General features: G+C 43.3%; 1 protein-coding gene across 2 annotated transcripts in view; it reads right to left on the bottom strand.

Annotated features, from left to right (window-relative positions):
• The window catches only part of slco2b1 (solute carrier organic anion transporter family, member 2B1), a 37,732-nt gene that overhangs the window by 3,194 nt on the left and 13,283 nt on the right, over positions 1-21,255 (bottom strand). Inside the window, exons 8-12 of one of the 2 annotated variants that reach the window (XM_034098745.1) lie at positions 17,054-17,150; positions 16,262-16,426; positions 14,551-14,740; positions 13,723-13,867; positions 9,461-9,621 (exon numbers count right to left, since the gene is read on the bottom strand). In XM_034098745.1, the coding sequence (XP_033954636.1) occupies positions 9,461-9,621; positions 13,723-13,867; positions 14,551-14,740; positions 16,262-16,426; positions 17,054-17,150 (758 nt within the window). The remainder of the gene's footprint in view (positions 1-9,460; positions 9,622-13,722; positions 13,868-14,550; positions 14,741-16,261; positions 16,427-17,053; positions 17,151-21,255) is intronic. The other variant, XM_034098747.1, reaches the window with a different exon arrangement.

Genomic DNA, 21,255 nt, shown 5'->3' with positions numbered 1-21,255 from the left:
CAGCAGCTGCTTTGTGTCTCTTTGCGGTCGGTCTTTGTTCACTATCAGCTGCTTTGAGTCTCTTTGCGGTCGGTATTTGTTCACTATCAGCTGCTTTGTGTCTCTTTGCGGTCGGTCTTTGTTCACTATCAGCTGCTTTGTGTCTCTTTGCGGTCGGTATTTGTTCATCAGCAGCTGCTTTGTGTCTCTTTGCGGTCGGTCTTTGTTCACTATCAGCTGCTTTGAGTCTCTTTGCGGTCGGTCTTTGCTCATTAGCAGCTGCTTTGAGTCTCTTTGCGGTCGGTCTTTGTTCATTAGCAGCTGCTTTGTGTCTCTTTGCGGTCGGTATTTGTTCATTAGCAGCTGCTTTGAGTCTCTTTGCGGTCGGTCTTTGCTCATTAGCAGCTGCTTTGTGTCTCTTTGCGGTCGGTATTTGTTCACTATCAGCTGCTTTGAGTCTCTTTGCGGTCGGTCTTTGTTCACTATCAGCTGCTTTGTGTCTCTTTGCGGTCGGTCTTTGTTCATTAGCAGCTGCTTTGTGTCTCTTTGCGGTCGGTCTTTGTTCATCAGCAGCTGCTTTGTGTCTCTTTGCGGTCGGTCTTTGTTCATCAGCAGCTGCTTTGTGTCTCTTTGCGGTCGGTCTTTGTTCATCAGCAGCTGCTTTGTGTCTCTTTGCGGTCGGTCTTTGTTCATCAGCAGCTGCTTTGTGTCTCTTTGCGGTCGGTCTTTGTTCATTAGCAGCTGCTTTGAGTCTCTTTGCGGTCGGTCTTTGTTCATTAGCAGCTGCTTTGTGTCTCTTTGCGGTCGGTCTTTGTTCATTAGCAGCTGCTTTGTGTCTCTTTGCGGTCGGTCTTTGTTCACTATCAGCTGCTTTGTGTCTCTTTGCGGTCGGTCTTTGTTCATTAGCAGCTGCTTTGTGTCTCTTTGCGGTCGGTCTTTGTTCACTATCAGCTGCTTTGTGTCTCTTTGCGGTCGGTCTTTGTTCATTAGCAGCTGCTTTGAGTCTCTTTGCGGTCGGTCTTTGTTCATTAGCAGCTGCTTTGAGTCTCTTTGCGGTCGGTCTTTGTTCATTAGCAGCTGCTTTGTGTCTCTTTGCGGTCGGTCTTTGTTCATTAGCAGCTGCTTTGAGTCTCTTTGCGGTCGGTCTTTGTTCACTATCAGCTGCTTTGTGTCTCTTTGCGGTCGGTCTTTGTTCACTATCAGCTGCTTTGTGTCTCTTTGCGGTCGGTATTTGTTCATTAGCAGCTGCTTTGTGTCTCTTTGCGGTCGGTCTTTGTTCATTAGCAGCTGCTTTGAGTCTCTTTGCGGTCGGTCTTTGTTCATTAGCAGCTGCTTTGTGTCTCTTTGCGGCCGGTATTTGTTCATTAGCAGCTGCTTTGAGTCTCTTTGCGGTCGGTCTTTGTTCACTAGCAGCTGCTTTGTGTCTCTTTGCGGTCGGTCTTTGCTCATCAGCAGCTGCTTTGTGTCTCTTTGCGGTCGGTATTTGTTCATTAGCAGCTGCTTTGAGTCTCTTTGCGGTCGGTCTTTGTTCATTAGCAGCTGCTTTGTGTCTCTTTGCGGTCGGTATTTGCTCATTAGCAGCTGCTTTGAGTCTCTTTGCGGTCGGTCTTTGTTCACTATCAGCTGCTTTGAGTCTCTTTGCGGTCGGTCTTTGTTCATTAGCAGCTGCTTTGAGTCTCTTTGCGGTCGGTCTTTGTTCATTAGCAGCTGCTTTGTGTCTCTTTGCGGTCGGTATTTGCTCATTAGCAGCTGCTTTGAGTCTCTTTGCGGTCGGTCTTTGTTCACTATCAGCTGCTTTGTGTCTCTTTGCGGTCGGTATTTGCTCATTAGCAGCTGCTTTGAGTCTCTTTGCGGTCGGTCTTTGCTCATTAGCAGCTGCTTTGTGTCTCTTTGCGGTCGGTATTTGTTCACTATCAGCTGCTTTGAGTCTCTTTGCGGTCGGTCTTTGTTCACTATCAGCTGCTTTGAGTCTCTTTGCGGTCGGTCTTTGTTCATTAGCAGCTGCTTTGAGTCTCTTTGCGGTCGGTCTTTGTTCATTAGCAGCTGCTTTGTGTCTCTTTGCGGTCGGTCTTTGTTCATTAGCAGCTGCTTTGAGTCTCTTTGCGGTCGGTCTTTGTTCATTAGCAGCTGCTTTGAGTCTCTTTGCGGTCGGTCTTTGTTCATTAGCAGCTGCTTTGTGTCTCTTTGCGGTCGGTCTTTGTTCATTAGCAGCTGCTTTGAGTCTCTTTGCGGTCGGTCTTTGTTCACTATCAGCTGCTTTGTGTCTCTTTGCGGTCGGTATTTGTTCATTAGCAGCTGCTTTGAGTCTCTTTGCGGTCGGTCTTTGTTCACTATCAGCTGCTTTGTGTCTCTTTGCGGTCGGTCTTTGTTCATCAGCAGCTGCTTTGTGTCTCTTTGCGGTCGGTCTTTGTTCATCAGCAGCTGCTTTGTGTCTCTTTGCGGTCGGTATTTGTTCATTAGCAGCTGCTTTGAGTCTCTTTGCGGTCGGTCTTTGCTCATTAGCAGCTGCTTTGTGTCTCTTTGCGGTCGGTCTTTGTTCATCAGCAGCTGCTTTGTGTCTCTTTGCGGTCGGTCTTTGTTCATCAGCAGCTGCTTTGTGTCTCTTTGCGGTCGGTCTTTGTTCATTAGCAGCTGCTTTGAGTCTCTTTGCGGTCGGTCTTTGTTCATTAGCAGCTGCTTTGAGTCTCTTTGCGGTCGGTCTTTGTTCATCAGCAGCTGCTTTGTGTCTCTTTGCGGTCGGTCTTTGTTCATCAGCAGCTGCTTTGTGTCTCTTTGCGGTCGGTCTTTGTTCATCAGCAGCTGCTTTGTGTCTCTTTGCGGTCGGTCTTTGTTCACTATCAGCTGCTTTGTGTCTCTTTGCGGTCGGTCTTTGTTCATTAGCAGCTGCTTTGAGTCTCTTTGCGGTCGGTCTTTGTTCATCAGCAGCTGCTTTGTGTCTCTTTGCGGTCGGTCTTTGTTCATCAGCAGCTGCTTTGTGTCTCTTTGCGGTCGGTCTTTGTTCATTAGCAGCTGCTTTGAGTCTCTTTGCGGTCGGTCTTTGTTCATTAGCAGCTGCTTTGAGTCTCTTTGCGGTCGGTCTTTGTTCATTAGCAGCTGCTTTGTGTCTCTTTGCGGTCGGTATTTGTTCATTAGCAGCTGCTTTGAGTCTCTTTGCGGTCGGTCTTTGTTCATTAGCAGCTGCTTTGTGTCTCTTTGCGGTCGGTCTTTGTTCATTAGCAGCTGCTTTGAGTCTCTTTGCGGTCGGTCTTTGTTCACTATCAGCTGCTTTGTGTCTCTTTGCGGTCGGTCTTTGTTCACTATCAGCTGCTTTGTGTCTCTTTGCGGTCGGTATTTGTTCATTAGCAGCTGCTTTGTGTCTCTTTGCGGTCGGTCTTTGTTCATTAGCAGCTGCTTTGAGTCTCTTTGCGGTCGGTCTTTGTTCATTAGCAGCTGCTTTGTGTCTCTTTGCGGTCGGTCTTTGTTCATTAGCAGCTGCTTTGAGTCTCTTTGCGGTCGGTCTTTGTTCACTATCAGCTGCTTTGAGTCTCTTTGCGGTCGGTCTTTGCTCATTAGCAGCTGCTTTGTGTCTCTTTGCGGTCGGTCTTTGTTCATTAGCAGCTGCTTTGAGTCTCTTTGCGGTCGGTCTTTGTTCATTAGCAGCTGCTTTGAGTCTCTTTGCGGTCGGTCTTTGTTCATTAGCAGCTGCTTTGAGTCTCTTTGCGGTCGGTCTTTGTTCATTAGCAGCTGCTTTGTGTCTCTTTGCGGTCGGTCTTTGTTCATTAGCAGCTGCTTTGAGTCTCTTTGCGGTCGGTCTTTGTTCACTATCAGCTGCTTTGAGTCTCTTTGCGGTCGGTCTTTGCTCATTAGCAGCTGCTTTGTGTCTCTTTGCGGTCGGTATTTGCTCATTAGCAGCTGCTTTGAGTCTCTTTGCGGTCGGTCTTTGTTCACTATCAGCTGCTTTGAGTCTCTTTGCGGTCGGTCTTTGTTCATTAGCAGCTGCATTGAGTCTCTTTGCGGTCGGTCTTTGTTCATTAGCAGCTGCTTTGTGTCTCTTTGCGGTCGGTCTTTGTTCATTAGCAGCTGCTTTGAGTCTCTTTGCGGTCGGTCTTTGTTCATTAGCAGCTGCTTTGAGTCTCTTTGCGGTCGGTCTTTGTTCATTAGCAGCTGCTTTGTGTCTCTTTGCGGTCGGTCTTTGTTCATTAGCAGCTGCTTTGTGTCTCTTTGCGGTCGGTATTTGTTCATTAGCAGCTGCTTTGAGTCTCTTTGCGGTCGGTCTTTGTTCACTATCAGCTGCTTTGTGTCTCTTTGCGGTCGGTCTTTGTTCATCAGCAGCTGCTTTGTGTCTCTTTGCGGTCGGTCTTTGTTCATTAGCAGCTGCTTTGAGTCTCTTTGCGGTCGGTCTTTGTTCATTAGCAGCTGCTTTGTGTCTCTTTGCGGTCGGTCTTTGTTCATTAGCAGCTGCTTTGTGTCTCTTTGCGGTCGGTATTTGTTCATTAGCAGCTGCTTTGAGTCTCTTTGCGGTCGGTATTTGTTCATTAGCAGCTGCTTTGAGTCTCTTTGCGGTCGGTCTTTGTTCACTATCAGCTGCTTTGAGTCTCTTTGCGGTCGGTCTTTGCTCATTAGCAGCTGCTTTGAGTCTCTTTGCGGTCGGTCTTTGCTCATTAGCAGCTGCTTTGTGTCTCTTTGCGGTCGGTATTTGTTCATTAGCAGCTGCTTTGAGTCTCTTTGCGGTCGGTATTTGTTCATTAGCAGCTGCTTTGAGTCTCTTTGCGGTCGGTCTTTGTTCACTATCAGCTGCTTTGTGTCTCTTTGCGGTCGGTCTTTGTTCATCAGCAGCTGCTTTGTGTCTCTTTGCGGTCGGTCTTTGTTCATCAGCAGCTGCTTTGTGTCTCTTTGCGGTCGGTCTTTGTTCATCAGCAGCTGCTTTGTGTCTCTTTGCGGTCGGTCTTTGTTCATTAGCAGCTGCTTTGAGTCTCTTTGCGGTCGGTCTTTGTTCATTAGCAGCTGCTTTGAGTCTCTTTGCGGTCGGTCTTTGTTCATTAGCAGCTGCTTTGTGTCTCTTTGCGGTCGGTATTTGTTCATTAGCAGCTGCTTTGTGTCTCTTTGCGGTCGGTCTTTGTTCATTAGCAGCTGCTTTGAGTCTCTTTGCGGTCGGTCTTTGTTCACTATCAGCTGCTTTGTGTCTCTTTGCGGTCGGTCTTTGTTCACTATCAGCTGCTTTGAGTCTCTTTGCGGTCGGTCTTTGTTCATTAGCAGCTGCTTTGTGTCTCTTTGCGGTCGGTATTTGTTCATTAGCAGCTGCTTTGAGTCTCTTTGCGGTCGGTCTTTGTTCACTAGCAGCTGCTTTGTGTCTCTTTGCGGTCGGTCTTTGCTCATCAGCAGCTGCTTTGTGTCTCTTTGCGGTCGGTATTTGTTCATTAGCAGCTGCTTTGTGTCTCTTTGCGGTCGGTCTTTGTTCACTATCAGCTGCTTTGAGTCTCTTTGCGGTCGGTCTTTGTTCATTAGCAGCTGCTTTGAGTCTCTTTGCGGTCGGTCTTTGTTCACTATCAGCTGCTTTGTGTCTCTTTGCGGTCGGTCTTTGCTCATTAGCAGCTGCTTTGAGTCTCTTTGCGGTCGGTCTTTGTTCACTATCAGCTGCTTTGTGTCTCTTTGCGGTCGGTATTTGTTCATTAGCAGCTGCTTTGAGTCTCTTTGCGGTCGGTCTTTGTTCATTAGCAGCTGCTTTGTGTCTCTTTGCGGTCGGTCTTTGTTCATTAGCAGCTGCTTTGAGTCTCTTTGCGGTCGGTCTTTGTTCATTAGCAGCTGCTTTGAGTCTCTTTGCGGTCGGTCTTTGTTCATTAGCAGCTGCTTTGTGTCTCTTTGCGGTCGGTCTTTGTTCATTAGCAGCTGCTTTGTGTCTCTTTGCGGTCGGTATTTGTTCATTAGCAGCTGCTTTGTGTCTCTTTGCGGTCGGTCTTTGTTCACTATCAGCTGCTTTGTGTCTCTTTGCGGTCGGTCTTTGTTCATTAGCAGCTGCTTTGTGTCTCTTTGCGGTCGGTATTTGTTCATTAGCAGCTGCTTTGAGTCTCTTTGCGGTCGGTCTTTGCTCATTAGCAGCTGCTTTGTGTCTCTTTGCGGTCGGTCTTTGTTCATTAGCAGCTGCTTTGTGTCTCTTTGCGGTCGGTCTTTGTTCACTATCAGCTGCTTTGTGTCTCTTTGCGGTCGGTCTTTGTTCATTAGCAGCTGCTTTGTGTCTCTTTGCGGTCGGTCTTTGTTCATTAGCAGCTGCTTTGTGTCTCTTTGCGGTCGGTCTTTGTTCACTATCAGCTGCTTTGTGTCTCTTTGCGGTCGGTCTTTGTTCATTAGCAGCTGCTTTGAGTCTCTTTGCGGTCGGTCTTTGTTCACTATCAGCTGCTTTGAGTCTCTTTGCGGTCGGTCTTTGTTCATTAGCAGCTGCTTTGTGTCTCTTTGCGGTCGGTCTTTGTTCACTATCAGCTGCTTTGAGTCTCTTTGCGGTCGGTCTTTGTTCATTAGCAGCTGCTTTGTGTCTCTTTGCGGTCGGTATTTGTTCATTAGCAGCTGCTTTGAGTCTCTTTGCGGTCGGTCTTTGCTCATTAGCAGCTGCTTTGTGTCTCTTTGCGGTCGGTATTTGTTCATTAGCAGCTGCTTTGAGTCTCTTTGCGGTCGGTATTTGTTCATTAGCAGCTGCTTTGAGTCTCTTTGCGGTCGGTATTTGTTCATTAGCAGCTGCTTTGAGTCTCTTTGCGGTCGGTCTTTGTTCACTATCAGCTGCTTTGAGTCTCTTTGCGGTCGGTATTTGTTCACTATCAGCTGCTTTGTGTCTCTTTGCGGTCGGTATTTGTTCATCAGCAGCTGCTTTGTGTCTCTTTGCGGTCGGTCTTTGTTCATTAGCAGCTGCTTTGAGTCTCTTTGCGGTCGGTCTTTGTTCATTAGCAGCTGCTTTGTGTCTCTTTGCGGTCGGTCTTTGTTCATTAGCAGCTGCTTTGAGTCTCTTTGCGGTCGGTCTTTGTTCATTAGCAGCTGCTTTGAGTCTCTTTGCGGTCGGTCTTTGTTCATTAGCAGCTGCTTTGTGTCTCTTTGCGGTCGGTCTTTGTTCATTAGCAGCTGCTTTGTGTCTCTTTGCGGTCGGTATTTGTTCATTAGCAGCTGCTTTGAGTCTCTTTGCGGTCGGTCTTTGTTCACTATCAGCTGCTTTGTGTCTCTTTGCGGTCGGTATTTGTTCATTAGCAGCTGCTTTGAGTCTCTTTGCGGTCGGTCTTTGTTCATCAGCAGCTGCTTTGTGTCTCTTTGCGGTCGGTCTTTGTTCACTATCAGCTGCTTTGTGTCTCTTTGCGGTCGGTATTTGTTCATTAGCAGCTGCTTTGAGTCTCTTTGCGGTCGGTCTTTGTTCATCAGCAGCTGCTTTGTGTCTCTTTGCGGTCGGTCTTTGTTCATTAGCAGCTGCTTTGTGTCTCTTTGCGGTCGGTATTTGTTCATTAGCAGCTGCTTTGAGTCTCTTTGCGGTCGGTCTTTGTTCACTATCAGCTGCTTTGTGTCTCTTTGCGGTCGGTCTTTGCTCATTAGCAGCTGCTTTGTGTCTCTTTGCGGTCGGTCTTTGTTCATCAGCAGCTGCTTTGTGTCTCTTTGCAGGAAGATATCAGAGTAACACTTTCTGTTGATGTGATCTCAACATTCTGTCAACTCGAGTCATTTCCCTTCAGTCTGACCGTCTAAACTCTTTATTAATGGACTCTGAATTGTCCTGAAAGGTGAACTGGACGCTGCTGAAACCAGTGGGACCATTCAGATAAACCAAAACTGGAACGATGAGCCTCAAGGTTGACCAAATCATTCAAATAAACGTGGAGGTCCAGCAGCAACTGCAAACCTTGGAGAAAACAGAACAAGCTGTTTTTGGTTTTCTTGTGACTTTGTAGTCGTTCTGTGTTTGTTCGTAGCTGCTTTGTGTTTTCCGTAGTTACATATCAGAGTAACTGGTTCTTTTTCTGTTGATGGGATCTCAGCTCATCTCCTGCTACAGGCTGACCGTCTAATCTTTATATTTATAACTCTCTGAACTGTCCTGAACGGTAAACCGTGAGGCTCAGCGTTCCAGTTTGATTTTATCTGAAGCGTCGGATCCTGGAAGCTGCTTTGTCCGTCAGTGCCCGATTCTCTGATGAGGAACAGGTGAGGCAGCAGCTTAGGGAATAAAAGTCTCAACCCCCCCCCCCTTTCTGACCCGCTAAACATTTCCATATAATCCAATGTTCTGTTTCCTCAAAGGGTTCCAGCTGCTGTCGGACCTCCGCGTGGAAAGTGTTTGAATGCTTTGCAGCTCTTTTGTTCGAGGTATCTTCAAATCACTTGAGTGTTTAATATCATTCAGTCATATGTGCATGAGACGCTATTTAGTTTCACATTTCTGCTTTTTTTTTAACCAACGATAGTTATTACACAGAGAGCTGCTGTTCCTCTCTGGATGCTGAGGTTGGTATTACAACATATTTACAAGGAGAACACATTTTGTAATTTGGGTGAAGCAAAGTTTGTCAGGTTTTCTTTACATTGCAAAACGTATGATGATCGAAGGACCTCTCGTGTTTTCAATGAAGGGACTCGACTGCCTCGATTTGTTAAAATCAGCTTAACAGGGGTATATTTCCCCAGTACTTTATATTACGTATTGTATACACCATTGTACACGCCTCACCTGTAGAGTAACTACAAGGCTAGAAGCATGCACAAATTAAAAGTTGCATACAACGATGCTTTCCGGTTGCTGCTGAGGGTACCGAGATGGCACAGTGCCAGCCAGCTGTTTGTTAACTTGGGGGTACCTACTTGTCAAGCACTTTTAAGAAAGTTAATGTACAGATGCATGTGTCGCCTGGAAGACTCGGACAATCATGTTATCTCGATTTTAATTAACCCTCTGAAGAGTTCTACCCGGTTCCCTTCCATGATTTGGAGACATTGGCGCAACAGCCTCTACAGACGGTGAGCATGTGTGGCTCGCTGTGATTTTATGTTTGTATCTGTTTGTTTTGTGTTTAGCTTTTTATTTTATTTATTGATGAGTGTTTTGTCTTTTTGTGATATGGACCTTGAGTCTGAAATAAAGATTGGATATACATACAACGAAGCTGTGAACATTTGATTAAGTTCGCTCAATATGTTAACGCATGCTGCACTCTGTTTTCTTAAATAGAATAGAATATATCTTATATACAAAGTACAATGACATGTCTTTGGCAACTCTCACTGCAGGAACAAATAGACACAAATAAATAAATACGAGTGGTAAAAGCAGAGGTAGTAGCGATGACATCGAGATAACATGCAATGTGCATATTTACAGACTACACACGTTAAGTGTAGTGTATTTCTAACTGTGTGTTCATTGATGGTTATAGTGCCCACACGTAGATGTACTGATGGTGTCTTGGTGTGCTCCTGCAGGATGATTTGTGACAGAACAATTCAGATCATATTTTGACGTGTTGACCCTCGTGTTTCCTACCTGAGGATCATCATGACGGAGGGCGTCTGGGAGAAGGAGGCGATGAAGCTGGTGACGCCCAGCAGAGCCACGAAGGGGAGCAGGAGGTTTGAGCATCCACTGCCACAAGTCCCCGGAGAGGCCACGCCGAGACCCCCGACACACCCACACTCAGTGTAGTTCTGCAGACACATATAACCGGGGTGAGACAGCGCCCCCTGCAGGCTGTGGGGGTCATTACGGACACAATACATAAATAACAAAGACAGGTCATGGGGTCATCTGTCCTCTGGGGAGATTAGGATATTTAAAAGTGCACGATTAGTTCCGTGACAGTGGTCACATTAGTTCCCAGATAAATATGGATTGAGTTCCCTGAAAGTGGAAACATTAATTCCAGGTAAATACTGAAATGAGTTCCTGAGATCCCTTAAAAAGTAAAGAAATTAATCCCTTACAATAATAAAATGAGTTCTCTATCATTGTTTTAAAATGTTTTACTTTTATGTATGCACGATGACATGGAGTCAAATTCCTCGTACGTGTCAACATACCTGGTAATACCTGTTTCTGATTCTGATAACCAGGGGGAGACAGCACCCCCTACAGGCTGTGTGGGTAATTAAATACAGTCAACATTGAATTATGCAACCTTATATTGCCGAAAGTAGTTCCCAGTCAATGGTGAAAGTAGTTCCCTTACATTTGTAAAATAACCTGTCAGATGTGTTCCCTGTCAGTGGGGTTGCATGATCCCTGTCAGTAGTGAAATCAGTTCACTTTCAAAATCCCAAATAAGTTAGTATGTACATTAGTTCCCTAAACTTCTAAAATGACCTCACAGTGCTTCAATTGCTTCTCGGTAAACACTGACATTAGTTCCCTGAGATCCCTAACAAGTTATAAAATGAATCCTTTTCAATAATGAAATTAGTTCCCTAGGGTAAACATAGTTCCCTGTTCCTGGGGGAAGTAGTTCAACATTAGTTTGAGTCGTTTTTTTCTGGTTCATTGTCATTAGTTTAATTAGTTCCCTGTCACTAGTTCAATGAGTTCCATATGGTGAAATTATTTTTGAGTCAAAATTGTATTAAGTAACCTTATATTGCCAAAAGTACTTCCACGTCGATAGGGAAAGTAGTTCCCTTAAATGGTAAATGGACTGTACTTATATAGCGCTTTATCCAGTCTTTACGACCCCTCAAAACGCTTTACATACTACATGTCGTTCACCCATTCCCACCCATTCATACAGAGCAGTGTATATTACTCTAGGAACTAACACGCATACACATTCACACACCGTTGGCCATGCCATCGGGAGCAACTCAGGGTTAAGTATCTTGCCCAAGGATACATCGACATGTTGACTGCATGGGCTGGGATCGAACCCACAACCTTCTGGTGGAAAGACGACCGCACTCCTTTACATACATTCGTAAAATAACCTGTCAGACATGTTCCCTGTCAGTGGGGTTGCATGAATGTCCATGTCAATAATGAAATGAGTTCGCTTTCAAAATCCAAAATAAGTCCCTGTTAGTATTTACATTAGTTCCCTAAACTTCTAAAATGACTCAGTGCTTTAATTGCTTCTATGTCAATATTGAAATGAGTTCCCTGTTAGCGTTATATTTATTCATAATGCAATGATTCCCCTGTTATCTATTCGATTAGTTCCCTGAGAGGGCTTGGTTGTGAAGTAAAAATCTGTCCCATTATGAAGTAGTTAGTGTTTCTTTATATCTTAAATAAATAAACAGATCCTTCCTTTAGATAAGCGTGGATGTTTCTGAAGTCGTGCCTGCCTTCTGTATCGCTGCGTTTCGTCACAGCCGCTGGGAGAGGGGTGGTGATCAATCATTTCTCGGATGTGTCTGCTTTCCTTCGCTCCTCTCTATTTACTCAAACCCGTCTAAGAGGGTTTCATGTTCCCTGGAAAGTCTCAAGGGAACATGATGGAGGAGAGAGTGAAAGTAAAACCAGCTACGTTACCATCACAGTAACTATCTCTAAAAAAACAGATCCGATCAGTATCCTTTAATCCGTAAAGTCCTACTGTGTACCCTGAGAGGTTTTAGAACAGCATCTGGATATTATATCACTGCCTGCACATCTGGAATATCACTTTAAGTCTACATTTCACTTTCATTTTCTTGTCCTAAAAAAGTAGAATTATTGCCAACATTGAATGCCAACTAAATGAAACTGTTAGGAAAAAGACTTTTCACTTTCGGATTAGCAGACGAGGCTTTTCCATTATTTATAATTTGTATGGAAACTTAAACAGGAAATCTTTATCCAACCTTTGCAACAATTACTCTGGATATATTTAGAGTCACCTTTAAGGTCAAATGTATGCAACTAAATATACATAGTATGTTAATGTTAAATGTTGTCTGGTTTTATAATGGTGGAAACTTTTATGAGTTCAACAATGTTCTATTATCTGTAAAGTGTCAGGGATGTTCTTTCTTCCCTGAGGGGGAATCTCAGTGATTTAAGGCCCTGTCACACTGTCCCGAAGTTGACACCAGATGGACACACGATAAAGGAAATGTTCATATTCGGCTGTGATCGTAGCATCGGGCCGTTCGTGAGGGCATCGAAGCCATCGTATGACCGCCGGTGGAGTTTCTTAGGCTCCGGCAGCAACTTCGTGAGCGGCAACTTCGTAAGGCACTCGTGAGGGCATCTTGTCAAGTCGTGTCGTCTTCGTGTTATCATCGGTGCATTCGCCCTCACTCTGATCGGGGCGAATGCCCGATGGCACCGATGACAACAAGATGGCCTCACGATGGCCTCACAAAGGGCAAAATTGACACACAAATTCAACACGAAAATGAACCTTCTCAAGGTCCTTCGGCAGTTTGTAGGCATGCCAAAGATTTTGCCTCCGCTCACGAAGTTGCTGCCGGAGCCTGAGAAACTCCACCGGCGGTCATACGAAGGCTTAAGATGCCCTCACGAACGGCCCGATGCTACGATCACAGCCGAATTTGAACATTTCCTTTATCGTGTCCATCGGGTTGTTTTGATGCACAACAAAATCATGTAAACATATTATGTAAACAACCCAATTTGTGTTCTGTGAAACTGAAAAGGATATAATATATGATTTTGAAGGCGAGTTGACAGGAAGTTATTGTTGCTATGGAAACAACAACATGACGGAGAAAACGTAATATCTTCTACATATAAAGACGGAGAAAGTAAAGAACAAAGTCTGAAAATATCAGTACAGTATCATAGTACTGTAACATAATTGTTTGTGTTACTTTCGTTGCAGTTGTCTGTCTTAAATGTAATGTAAATGTTGCCTTCGTGTGGTTCGGGGCCATCTTCGTGCGAAATTCACAAGTCCATATTCGTGTGTCCATCGGGTGTCCACTTCGGGACAGTGTGACAGGGGCTTAAGGGCCAGCAATGTTACCGCTGAATATCTTTCTCTCTAGTGTTTCCTGTGAACTTTACCACAGCTTCGTTCCAGCTGCTTTCAGTCCCTCCACTAACTTTGGTTACACTGAGAGATTTTATTTGGCTTCCATTATTGTTTCACTTTGATTAATAATGCAGTCTGCTCCCACTCAAGACCCTTCCCACAGAAAATGGATGTTCAGGGAATTGGAGTATGTTTGAATTCAAACTGAAAACCAAATGGGAAACAGATTTATTTCCTTAACCCATAAGAACCCCGACCCGGAGATTATGGGGACATCATTTAGACTAAACCACTAAATCACATTTCTGACAAGTAACCCCCCCCTAGTGTCAAATATTAGAAAAGTGACATATACGCCACATTGGGAGTTAATGGTAAAGTAATTCTTATTAATAACTTAATTAATGAGGATGATGCTTTGGTTTAAATTAGTTTTGACATTCTTTGAACTGATAAGTATAGAATATATTAAATATCATTGAATCAGCTAGATGAACTGGGCAGATCATATTTCTAATTGTGACACATATGTCACTCTAGATTTACTGAGACATGTTAAGGTTAATGTCACAGCGATCTTTATATTATTTGTTTCATATCAATATGTACAATATTTTTGTATCAAAACAGGTTAAATGTAACAAAGGACGTGTTATGTAAGCATTATAATTCTTAAACGGCTTGCATCGTACCGTTAGCCACCGAAAACAAGCTTTTGAAATGTAATCGCATGACCTCCGCTCTGATGGGTTAAGAAGACATTTCCAACCGAGTACGATTTACATGCAGTTATTATTGTTAACGCTGTTTTGGTCCCAGAGTCCCATATCGTAGTTCTTACGGTGGGTTTGTTGCTGGCGTCAATCTGTACGTTGCTGCAGCCGGCGTGGCAGGGGGACCTGAACTCAACGCCGTCAGAACCGCAGACCGGGTTAAAGGCCTCCGCCGGACACCTACAGCCGGCGCTGCACGACAACGCGGCACTGCTGCACACACACACACACACACACACACACACACACACACACACACACACACACACACACACACACACACACACACACACACACACACACACACACACACACACACACACACACACACACACACACACACACACACACACACACACACACACACACACACACACACACTCACACACACACACACACACACACACACAATAAACTTAATGTATTAGGGTGTGTCGATACAAAACGTGAAATTACAGAGTTATCAGTGCTGGAATTAGTTCCCTGTCAAAAGTGAATTAAGTCCGCTATCAATGGGGAAATTAGTTCCCTGTCATAAGTGGAATTGGTTACCTATTGGAGGTGGAATTACTTTTCTGACAACAGCAATTAGTTTCAATTCAATTCAATAGTGAAAACTATTTCTTGAGACAATCAGATCCCTGTTACTGAGGAATAGTCCGCTTTAGGGCACTGCAGTTCCCGTTCAATCAGGAAATTCCCTGTCAGTTATGAAATAAGTTCATTTTCTGTGAATGAATAAGTTCCCCGTTCGTAGTGAACATAGGTCTGAGTTCTGAATTCCCTTTTAGATGTTAAATTATTCCCCTTTCAGCTTTAAAATGGTCTGTTGGTGGTACATATGTTTTCTTTAGGTTGAGACGCAGGTCCATGTATTTGGTAAAAGAGGCAGCTACCCTTGAGGAAAGACCTCAGCGACCTTCTGAGTGGAGCAGCCAATGAACAGCAGCGGCATGGAGGACAGGATGCAGAGGAAGATGGCCGCGGTGCAGAGTTTACTGGCTCCGCCCACCGAGAGACTCAACCTCCGCATCAGGACGCCACCGAGCACGGTCCCCAGCACCGCCAGCGGGATGCAGACTCCGCCTGAAGACATCCAGAACACACACATTCCATATTCCAGTTGGCTGTATGTAACTTTAATTGTGGCTGTTTTTACAACGCTCCAAATAGTAGTAGTACAAGCAAGTAATTTCCCCACTGATAGGTAGCTAATTTAAGAGGATGGTAATTATCATTTTGTAAGGAACCCAGTTTCACTTCCGACCGGGAACTCATTCCGCTTTTGACAAAGGGCTAATTTGATCACGGACAGGGAACTAGGTAGGAGGTGAGTTGTTTTCTGGAAACCAGTTTCACTTCTGACCGGGAACTAGTTACACTACAGTTATGGAACTCATTTAGGAGGTCATTTCACCCCTCAAGGTTCCCGATGTCATACAGACTAAATAACTTTCTCTGAAATGTAATATTTGTGGCTCTTACTGGTGTGATGACTGCAGACAGAGATGGCAAACGTACGCACATCCTTTACTCAAGTGGAAGTACAGATACTCGTGTTTAAAAAAACTCTGGTGAAAGTAGAAGTACTGACTAAACTTCTTTACTCAAGTGAAAGTAAAGAGGCTTTGAAGTGTCCTTCAGTAAAAAGTACCCATAACTAGCAGCTGCTTTAAAGAGTACCTGACCTCCCTTTATATTAATAGAACAATAATGTCATTGTTAGCTAATGAATGTTTCCATGGTGACCAACGGCAACATGACAACGTTTCCATTGGTCCCTCTTCTTTAGAGAAGACCAGGAAGTGATGGATACACGGATCGTGTTCCAACCAATAGGCACGCAGTGACTCTAAAGAATAATGACCACGCACCAACACACATTCAGACTAAAGGAACCAGCTGTTTGGGAAATGAGAGAAGTAGAAAGTACAGGTATTTGAGTTCAACATGAGAGAAGTAGAAAGTACAGGTATTTGAGTTCAACATGAGAGAAGTAGAAAGTACAGGTATTTGAGTTCAACATGAGAGAAGTAGAAAGTACAGGTATTTGAGTTCAACATGAGAGAAGTAGAAATTACAGGTATTTGTGTTCAACATGAGAGAAGTAGAAAGTACAGGTATTTGAGTTCAACATGTAAGAAGTAGAAAGTACAGGTATTTGAGTTCAACATGTAAGAAGTAGAAAGTACAGGTATTTGAGTTCAACATGTAAGAAGTAGAAAGTACCGGTATTTGAGTTCAACATGTAAGAAGTAGAAAGTACAGGTATTTGAGTTCAACATGTGAGAAGTAGAAAGTACAGGTATTTGAGTTCAACATGTGAGAAGTAGAAAGTACAGGTATTTGAGTTCAACATGTAAGAAGTAGAAAGTACAGGTATTTGAGTTCAACATGTAAGAAGTAGAAAGTACAGGTATTTGAGTTCAACATGTAAGAAGTAGAAAGTACAGGTATTTGGGTTCAACATGTAAGAAGTAGAAAGTAAAAAGTCGTCAGAAGAATAAGTATTGGAGTAAAGTACTGATATCAGAAAGATGTACAGTAACAAAGTATTTGTACTCCACTACTTGCCACCTCTGCCTGCAGACCTGTGGGCTCTCTCACCTATCATCATGACGGAGAAGGAGACGGTCTGGGTGAACTGTCTCTCGATGAATTTGGACATGAAGGTGGCGAGGCCGGCCAGCAGCGCCGCCAGGTTCACCTGAGCCAGAACCACCAGCAGGTAGATGGGGCTGCGCAGCGTCCGCAGGGCGATACGAGGGAAACCTGAGGAACAGAGGGAGGGAGGGAGGGAGGGAGGGAGGGAGGAAGATGATGATGATAGAGAGGTTTAGCCATAAAAGTCAAAGCCAACTTTATTGTCAATCTTTCAGTTTGTGTGTACAGACAGAGAGATCGAAATACCGTCTCCCACAATCCTGAGGAATACAAATATATATAAAAATATGTATAAAAATATGGATATACATATATATATACACAATCAACAGACACATTTGTACATATGCACACATAAAAGGCCAATACAGGCATATTAACCCGTTTTCTATTCCCAGTAGTTTCAAGCCTTTATCATCGTGTGCTCAGCAGCTACAGTGGAGATATGGCAATGCAAAACTGAAGTCCTCCTCCAGTTGAGCAACATGAATATATATATATATATATATATGACACAGAACAAATAAAACAGATAAATAGTGCAAGAGAATGTTTTGAGATGTGAAAATACAAAGAAAATAGAACAGAAGTAGTAGTGCACAAGGTTTAAACCCCCATTGTTGCTTCAGTGCTGATGGCCCAGCATCCCAGTGACCTCTGACCTCTGACCTCTGCCCTCTGCCCTGCAGTGGCCTGCGCTGCAGACAGGAAGCAGAAGGGACATAAGAGTCTTACTTTTGAGGAACTGGAGGAGAGACGTTTCCGAGTCAGTCTGCTGAAGCTGCTGCTTGCAGTCCGCCGTCGACTCCACGTCCTCGCCCTCGTCTTCGTCCTGCACAAATATGGAAGCAGAACGTCTTGTTATTTCCCGGCAGGTTTAAAAGCCCCTGCGTCTGCAGCTGAAGGTTTACATGGACAGCTCTAAAGGACACTTCGGATACATGTGCATGCTGCAGAATGTGGTCTGTGTTGTGAACTCTGCATACCCAGAAATACATCATAGTCACTTTGGTAAAAGCAGGCTACTCATGAAACAGATATTTAGTAAATGGGTTTCTTAAAGGCTCACATACTATAACATGTTCATTTTTAGAATGCTAGTTTTGTTAATACTGCCACTGTAGAGGACTGAATATTAAAAACTGCATACTATTGTTACGTGGTTTACTACATTGTTTACAGTGGAGGATCTGTCAATACATAGCAAACACATTTATTTTAAAACCACTTAGTGAAAAAGACGTCCGTTTCCTAAAAATATTATAAATTAATATTAGTGTCAAACTTCAGCTCTGAATAGTAACGCTAGTTTAAATTATACTTTTAATGCTACTTTTATATAAAGACAAACATGTACACTTTATATCGCAAATGAAATGATAATTTCTAAATGTTCACAATCAGCGATATTTCAATAATTTCCGAAAAAAAGAAATTGAATTGAGATTAAAAATAAGAAATACACTTCCTAAAATTATTATATATTGATATTTTTTCCACTAATGTTGTGTGTTATTAACACCGCACAGAAACCAATCACTAAAAGCATCTTACTCATGAAATAAGTACTTAATTAGTTGATGGGTTGCCTAAAAGCTTTTCTGATAAACATGTACACGCTCAGAACTTACATTTGAGTCGGACCCCAGTCGGCCGGCGGTCCTGACATGGTGGTCCAAACAAGAATGTGTGTGTGGGCTTCTCTTCTGTTTATGGCTGGATTTTTAACCTCTGATAAAACACAGAGCCGCGCCTCTCAGTCGGTCAGATGGTTTACGATCAAACAAAGGTTAGGGTTCATCTGTCAGGTAGGATCAGCGAGCCCCAAAAGCCAGACCCCAAGACCTCAACAACATAACAGCATTGAGCAAAGGAATCTGTTTCTTCATGTTTATCTTTGTCTGATGGGTTGTTCTCTGTATTTGTGTGGTAGTTTTCTTTGTCTTTACATGATCTTTTGGTCTTTTCATGGTTGTATTGTCTTTTTGTGTTTTTTAATTCTTTGTAATTAGTGCGAATGCTGTTTACAGCATTCCACTATAGTACTTCACAACTTTATTCTTCCCCTTAAACTTATTTCAGCCAATACTTTGGTTCTCCATAACTTCAGCTTAATTTCAACTACAGAAACCATTCAAATATTAAACTATTCAGCCTGTTCAGGAATCGATGGGAAACCTTCAACTTTTTCAAAATATTTCATACTTTTTGAAATATTCAGCTTTTTAAACTCTTTTTTTTAAATTGAAGTCAATGGGAAGAGCCTTCAAATCAGCCAATACTTTAGCTCTCCATAACTTCAGCTTACTTTCAGCTACAGAAACCATTCAAATATTAAACTATTCAGCCTGTTCAGGAATCGATGGGAAACCTTCAACTTTTTCAAAATATTTCATACTTTTTGAAATATTCAGCTTTTTAAACAATTTTTTTAACATTGACGTCAATGGGAGATGCCTTCAAATCCTGTTTTCCTACACTTTGCGCCAAATGCATCTCCTTCCACATAATTTCAGCCAGACCCTTCATTCCAACTTTCAAATGACCACAAGACCTTCAGCTATAAAACTTGACTTTTACTTTTGATATCTTTTAAACATTCTGAGATATTGAATTTAGTTTGGAGCTTGGTAGAGAGGCCTTTTTCAGATTTTAACATTAGAGTTGATGGAGCAGCTCGTTAACTCTAGAGTGCTTTGATCTCAAAACAGAGTGCAGGACAGCTCAAAATTCTCCCCCAAAAATGTTTTAAACTTGCCATACTTCCCAAACCCTACACTCCTCAGACATATCTTCTCATGGAAAACGTAGGAAAACCTCTCCTAGGTTGGAAAATAAAAATAAAATAAGAAAAAATATTAGATATTTTCTTTGAAGTATTAAGCTTTTTCTGCATTTTTTTGCTAAAAGCAGCTACCATTCAGCTAATAACACATTCAGCTTTTTCTGAATTTTCAGCTAAATTCAGCCATAAATGTTCACAGTTTACAGCATTCGCACGCATTTTCTGCAGGAAATGCATTTTCTAGTTGTGTTTTGTCTCGCTGGAAAAAAGAGAGGAATGCCACAAAGTGATTCTGGAAACTGAAATGAAAAATCTTGAAATATCTTTGAGATGTATTTTAGTGTTATCTGAGTACTTGAAGTTGCACATACAACATATTTAGTGACTCCATTGTGAAACATGTTCTTCTCATTCTGACCCAGAGGATGGATCTATGGAAGTTATCTGATGTGTTTTGGTGTCCAGCACGGCAGATGATTCTGTTTGAGTTTGTGGAGGAGTGTTGGCCACGACACAAAGAAAACATTAAACTGCAAGATAAAGAATGAAGGCGTGATGCCAGCAGGTTGCTCAACATGTTATAATATCTGATACGACGCCCTGCGTTCAAACAGGAAGCTGCCAAAGTCCAGAGCTTTATCTCACAGCAGAGTGAGGCCAAGCTTTCCATTTCAGATCCAGCTCCGAAAACATGTCTTATTTTCAGACCAGCGGAAAACCTCAAAATCCACATCCAGGAGTTTATTGGACGATCTGTGTCTGTTTGTGTTGGCAGATGTCTCCTAAACTCCCCAACAGTGAGCATTAAATAACGCCTCATATTTAAACATGTCAGAAAACGTATAATATAAAAAAGAATGCTGTTAATGTCAGAAATGAAGTGGTGAAGTTTCATGGTGATATCTGTTCGTTACATGTCGTACCCTATCCACCTGTAGCGATTGCTTTGTAACATGAAATGAAGTCAGCCTCATTCTGCCTTCTGGGACGAAAGCAGACGAACAGATACGTGAAGAAACATTTGAAGAATCCTCAGGTTGTTATCTGATCAGACCTCTGTGTGCAGAGCGGAGTGCGACGGGTATCTGATAGATGTGAGGACGTGTGTGCAACCTGCAGCAGCCTGCAGGCAGCCCAAGAACCCCCCGTCGTAACACTTTCAAAGGGTTTGTCGTGTTTGGAAGATTTGGGAGGAAATACATGTTTTTCCTGTAAATGGTGAAATGCAGGTCACAGAGGGGCTGAAACTCACGATTACCTTCTGCATGGTTAATAAAATCAGTCTGGTGGTTGCCGTGCAGAACCCTGAGATATATTTACATTAATATGATAGAACATGGAGAAACATTACTTAGAGGATTTAGCTATTACATAAAACCCGTTTCTCTGTATCTGCCTAAAGCAGGGGTGTCAAACTCAAGGCCCGGGGGCCAAATCCGGCCCGCGGCTTCATTTTATGTGGCCCGCAAGAGCTTTCAAAGTATATAATATGTTTATTATACGGTTACATGCCACTTTACAGAAGCACATTGCCAATAAACAACATGTCCCACAATGCATCTCATTTTGTGACATGCGCACTGAAGAGACTTGCAATTATTTGCCCTGGACTTTCGCCTTCAGACGTCGTTAATTATGAAGTTATTACCCTATCCGATAATAATCCAATGCAGAGGCAATAATGTCATATAAGACATTATTTTATATATTTATATCGTCTTAAAGTTACAACCGGCCCTTTGAGTGCAACCATAATGCAAATGTGGCCCGCGATGAAATTGAGTTTGACGCCCCTGGCCTAAAGGAAGAGCCACCGTCTCACTGCGATGCTGATAATCAGACAGCTTGAGGGTCCTGGGAGCGGGAACACTTGCTTGCATATCATTTAAAGGGCCCCTATTCTGCAACATGCACGCATACCACTTCATCATCGTCATCACAACACACGATGCAGCTCACATGTTGGACGGACAAAGCCTGAATATGTTTCAGTGCCAGCACATTCATCACCGTGTCCGACCCTGGGGTCCAAAAGAGAGGTGCTGCTGGGGGACGACTTCCAATCAGGTGTTTGTGTTTACAAATGAAAGTGTCGGCTGTTTTCTGTCACGTTATTTCAGATGGGAACGATGTTGAGCAATACTTCATGAGT

This window comes from Pseudochaenichthys georgianus, chromosome 14 (genome assembly GCF_902827115.2).
Source record: "Pseudochaenichthys georgianus chromosome 14, fPseGeo1.2, whole genome shotgun sequence".
NCBI lineage: Eukaryota > Metazoa > Chordata > Actinopteri > Perciformes > Channichthyidae > Pseudochaenichthys > Pseudochaenichthys georgianus.
The sequence above is the reverse complement of the archived record's forward strand: the minus strand, read 5'-3'. Positions and strand labels throughout refer to the sequence as shown.